This window comes from Octodon degus, unplaced genomic scaffold (genome assembly GCF_000260255.1).
Source record: "Octodon degus isolate 3935 unplaced genomic scaffold, OctDeg1.0 scaffold00002, whole genome shotgun sequence".
Taxonomy (NCBI): Eukaryota; Metazoa; Chordata; class Mammalia; order Rodentia; family Octodontidae; genus Octodon; species Octodon degus.
The window spans coordinates 24530471-24535866 of record NW_004524578.1 but is presented as its reverse complement, the minus strand read 5'-3'; the positions used below and the strand labels follow the sequence as shown (position 1 = coordinate 24535866).

General features: G+C 35.2%; 1 protein-coding gene across 3 annotated transcripts in view; it reads left to right on the top strand.

Moving 5' to 3' along the window:
- Ctdspl2 (CTD small phosphatase like 2) overlaps window positions 1–5396 on the top strand; it is a 91906-nt gene that overhangs the window by 76137 nt on the left and 10373 nt on the right. For all 3 annotated transcript variants that reach the window (XM_012514042.2, XM_004623347.3, XM_023710903.1), the window contains exons 9-10: window positions 4138–4200; window positions 4304–4383. In XM_012514042.2, the coding sequence (XP_012369496.1) occupies window positions 4138–4200; window positions 4304–4383 (143 nt within the window). The remainder of the gene's footprint in view (window positions 1–4137; window positions 4201–4303; window positions 4384–5396) is intronic.

Genomic DNA, 5396 nt, shown 5'->3' with positions numbered 1-5396 from the left:
CCATTGTTTTTTGTTTTGTCTTTTGAGACAGGGTTTCACTATGTAATTCAGACTGGCCTTGAAATCACTATGTAGCATAGGCTGGCCCTGAACTTGCTGTGATCTTTTCACCTTAGCCTCTTGAGTGCTGGGATTACAAATGCATACCACACACCCAGCTCCCAGTGTTTCTGTATAAGATTAAATTTTCAGTAGCATAACAGGTTATACAAAACTAGCTTTTATCCATATGTTCCAGATATGACTAGTCAATTTTTACTTTTAAAGTTTGGCATAAGGACTGAGGATGTCATGCAGTGGTGGCATGTAGAATAGGTTTAAACCCTAGTACTGCAGCAGAGAAAATAAAGAATAAAATTTCCCATAATGACTATATTCGTGTGTTCCTGTTTTATGGTAGTAGGCAGATTTGTATTTGTATGCCATGATTGTGTCTTATTACAGCATTAAGTCTTTTTTTTTTTTTTTTTTATTGACAGAATCTTGCTGTGTAGTTCAGGCTGGCCTTGAACTCACTTAAGTAGCCCACGCTGGCCTTGAACTCTCAGTTCTGCCTCCTAAAGTGCTGGGGTTACAGGCACGCATCACTGTTTTAAACTTCTGACTTATTTTTCAAAATATATTTTGAAACGAACGTAGTTTCATTGCGTTTATTGAGACACAGGGATGGCACGTGCCTCTAATCGCAGCACTAAGGAGCCTGAGGCAGGAGGGTTGCTGCAAGTTGAAAGTCACCGTGAACTACATAACAGTGAGACCATGTCTCAGTAAACCAAAAACAACAAAACCCAAGATATTTGTTTTTGTTTTTTTTCTCCAAAATATTTGGTATATTGAGAAAAATTTTAAAAAATTTTAAACTTTATAGTAGTTATTGTAGATTTTAAATTAACGTATATTATAGTGAAATGAATCTTTCAGTCTGTAAGAGTCATAAGTTTGCAGGATGGTAGAAAATGGAAAGTAGGCTCAAGATAAGAATGTTGGAGAGTAAGTTAGAAGAAAACTGGAGATATAGACATTGGTGGAATAGATTGTAAAGCATTTAGTGGTATGTCTATGTGTATAGTGATACGTGTGTGACTGAATAAGGAATTACAATCTCAAGAATTAAACTGTGTTATGCATACTTTTATTTGTTTAGACTGGACATTGTTTAATGCTTCTTGACTGGTATATTTCTGCTCAGACTTAATATATTGAATAACTTAAGAGTCTTCTGGCCTTGTATCTTCATCTGTATTTGTGTTTCTGAGAGTTGGCTTTGTGTCACATGGCATAGCCCCATATGGCCCTATCCTCCAGACTATTCATTATTATTTTGTTGTACTTTTCTGGGTTTTTTTTTTTTTTAATTTTTAACAACCACTTCAGTCTCTTGTGAAACACCATTATGTGGGGCTGGGGAGATGGCTCAGTAGAATAAGCATTTCCCTGGCAAGCGCAAGGTCCTGGGTTCAATCCCTGGTTCTGCCAAAAAAAAAAAAAAAGAAAGAAACACTTTTATGTTAAAATAATGAACCTGGGGTAGGAACTCCTATAGTCAACAGTTGTCCCTTTTGTTCTCATGGCATGGAAACACTCTTGCAATGTGTTCCTTCATCCTAAGTGTGACCTTTCCTTTCCAGGAAACATGCAAATTTTAAGACCTGTGTTAGAAACGTAGCTTAGTTTTAGAGCAGTGTCTAGTGTGTACAAGATGCTGGATTTGATCCCTAGCACTGCAGAAAAGGGGTTGGGTGCAGAGAGAACAAGTAGGTATGTTATTTAAATAATAGTAAAAGAATACGTGGTTGCTCTCCCTTTGACCGAATCTGGAAGTCACCTAAAAATTGGAAAATGTCGTTTTTCTTGATGACAAGCCCTGTACCAGTTAGCTAAACCCCCAGCCTGAAAGTGTCACTCTTGAGCACTTTTCTACTTTTTATTCTTGGAAAATATAGATTAAATGCATTTTTCTCTAGTGGAAGTGTGTATAGACAGAAGGAAAAATTACAAATTACAGAAGTCATTATCTTAGTTTACTATATGGAGCAAGCAAGAATATTAAAAATAAATTCATGCAAATGATATATTTTTGTTATTACAGATCTATTTTTAAAAGACCAAAAGTGAAAGTGATTTTTGCCAGTAAAATGTAATGTTACTAAAATCTGTCCTTATTTGGGTTACCAAAAAATTTGGTGTTTGGTTTTCAATCAAGGCTGCAAACTATACCAAATATTTTTGAGAAAAATATCAAAATTGGTTAGGAGAACAACTATTGTTAATTTTTTCATATCTCTTCCTAGATGATGGATACTGAGAATATGGCTGTTTTTATTTGCTAGGAAAGCTTATTTGCAGGGGTTTTTGGTACCCAAATTCAAACTCAGGACCTTACACTTGTGAAGAAGGTACTGTGCCACTGAGCTATATCCCCGGCCTGTTCACTTTGTTTTTGATTTTTTATAGAATTAAGATAAATGCCTAACAAGTGAGATTAAAAATAAGAAATCCAGCCTACGTAAGTAGTTACGTTATTAACATAGTGATCATCATTCAAAATGTGCCTTCTAGGGCTGGGGAGATAGCTCAGGGGCCTAAGTACCTGCCTGGCAACGCAAGGTCCTGAGTTCAATCTCCAGTACCCACCCCACCCCCCAAAAAATACCTCTTACAAGTGTTCAGTTAAGATAGTTCAATAGTGTACTTTTGTAGTCATGTAGGTTTGCTTGTCTCTTTTGTATTGCCTAATTTCAGGTAGTTCTGTTTCACTTGATTTTCTTCAAATGTCTGCTCTATATTTGGCATTGTCTTATGTCTCTTGCTCTTTGTAAATTATAAAGATGAGTAATGCATTGTTCTGCTTCTAAGAGTCTTCTACACACTTTCCCTGTTCTGCTTTAGCACATTCCCAGAAATGGGATTTTAATCATAGGAACATTTTTGTGTGGCTGCTACAATTAAACTCTGCTAAACATAAATTTTATTTGTAGCTACCACATGTTTTTCCCTACTTTTAAATGAAAATCCATTGCATCTGGAATTTCTTGTTATTCATAGTATTTGAAGTTAATAGTCTTACAGTAGAGTTTTTCTTTTAATAAAATTTTATAAAAAATAAATAAAGAGAGGCCAGGGAGATGGCTCAGTGGAATAAGTGCTTCCCTGGCAAGCACAGGGGCCTGAGTTCAATCCCTGGTTCTGCAAAAAAATAAATAAATAAATAAAATAAAGAGGTCAAAATCTTTGGTAAATATTTTTTGGTAGTTGCTCATGGCTTATATTTCTGTGCTTTTTGAATTCTGCAGTCTATAACAATATTATTAAATGTTATAGGGCAATAAATAACATATAAAGCAGTTCTTTGCATATGTTTTTTGTTTTTTTTAAACAGGGTCTCACCATGTAGTTCAGGTTGGCCTTGAGCTCACTTTGTAGCCCAGGCTGGTCTGGAACTTACAGCGATCCTCCTATCTCAGCTTCCCAAGTGCTGGGATTATAGACATATGCCACCACGCCTGGTTGAATATTATATATTTTTAACTCAACCTTATAGTACTAATTTAGATGTTACATGTCAAGTATTAAATGTAAAAAAGAAAATGTAGAAGACTGCTGAAAAATTGTAGTATTTAAACCCACCAATCCATGATTCTTGTTGAATATTTTTTACCTTGATAGAAATTTAAAATAAACATAATGTAGCAGATAATTATTGAAACTAAATTCTGAGTATTTATTGAGGAAGGTCATTGAATCAGGTCAGCTAGAGTTGACACACAGCCTGCCTAATAATTGGATGGATACTACCTGGCTGGAAGATGGAGGTGATCGGTGGATCAAAATCTCAGAGGGAAACCTATTATGTGTAGTTTAAATATTTATTAAAATTACATTTCAGTGAAGTATTGTATGCTTTTATTTAACTATTAAAAGTGGCATGATCACCAGTGATTGTTATTATCATGCTATTAAAAGATTGTTTTACGTAACTTATGTGTCAATTTGATTTGAGTGGTGCTTAGTAAACATTTCTGTTTCATGAAAATACTAAGTTTAAAATTATACCCAAACTTAAAGCACAACACACCTTAAAATAAGTGGTCTCCATTTTATGTTTATTTGCTAAAAACTATCTTGATGTTTTTTCAGGTTTATGTGAGATTAAGACCATTCTTCAGGGAATTCCTGGAGCGTATGTCTCAGATGTATGAGGTAATTATGCTTAGGCTGATTAAATTTGCTTTTACTTTATTCATATAGTAGCCATATTTAGATCATCTATAAATGATTACTTCTTTTCCTCTTCAATTTGTAGATCATTCTTTTTACTGCTTCTAAGAAGGTGTATGCAGACAAGTTACTGAACATACTAGACCCTAAAAAGCAACTGGTCAGGTAAATTTAATTAAAAATTTAATAAAGTAGAAGTATCTGTCATTGATTTATGAAATTATGATGATTCTGTTTAATTTTAATGACCATTGTTAGTTGGCTGCATATATATTTACTGTTTTGGATGTTGAAAATAAGTGAATTTTTAAGCCCCAAACTCTGAAAAGAATTCCTAATTCAATGAAGTAACTTGTTTAAAGAGACAACCTTTAAAGCATAAAAGATCAATTTTTTTTTAAGCATTTCCTGTGTAGTTTGGTTTTTGTTCATGAACTTTTTACCTACCTCTGTCTTTAAGATTTGTATCTACTTTTTCTTCCAGAAGATCTGGTGTTTCTGTATTTTTATTTAGCACAGGGTCTACAGGGTTTCACTACACAGACTTATAGTGGTTCTCCTGTTTTCAGCCTCCCAAGCCCTAGGGTTACAGGCATGCACCACTATGCCCAGTCTAAATAATTTTAGATAATGTTTTGTTTGCTTGTTTGTTTTTGTTGGCTCAGCCCACCCTGAGGGCAGGCTGGCATGACATGTGGTGCTGGGGATTGAACTACAGTCCCTTGCACCTACCTAAGCTTGCCTAAGCAGGTGCTTTAGACCGCTGAGCTATCTTGCCTGCCAGTGTTTCTGTTTTAATATTTAAATCTTTGATCCATTCTTACTTTAGAGCATGGTGATAGATATGGGTCTAATTTAAGCCTTCAACATATGGAATGCAGGTTTTCTAGCTCCATTTTTAAAAGAGCCTAACTTGCTTCCAGTGAACAGGTATGGCCACTTTATCAAGGAAATGGTGGCGGAGTGTGTTTGTAGTTGTCTCTGTATCTCCTAATCTGTTCCATTGATCCTCAGATCGGTCTTTATGCCAGTATCATGCTGATTTTATCACAGTAGCTCTTTTGTTCATTCGTTCATTCTGCCTGCCTGCCTGCCTGCCTTTCTTCTCTTCTCCTCTTCTCTTCTCTTCTCTTCTCTTCTCTTCTCTTCTCTTCTCTTCTCTTCTCTTCTCTTCTCTT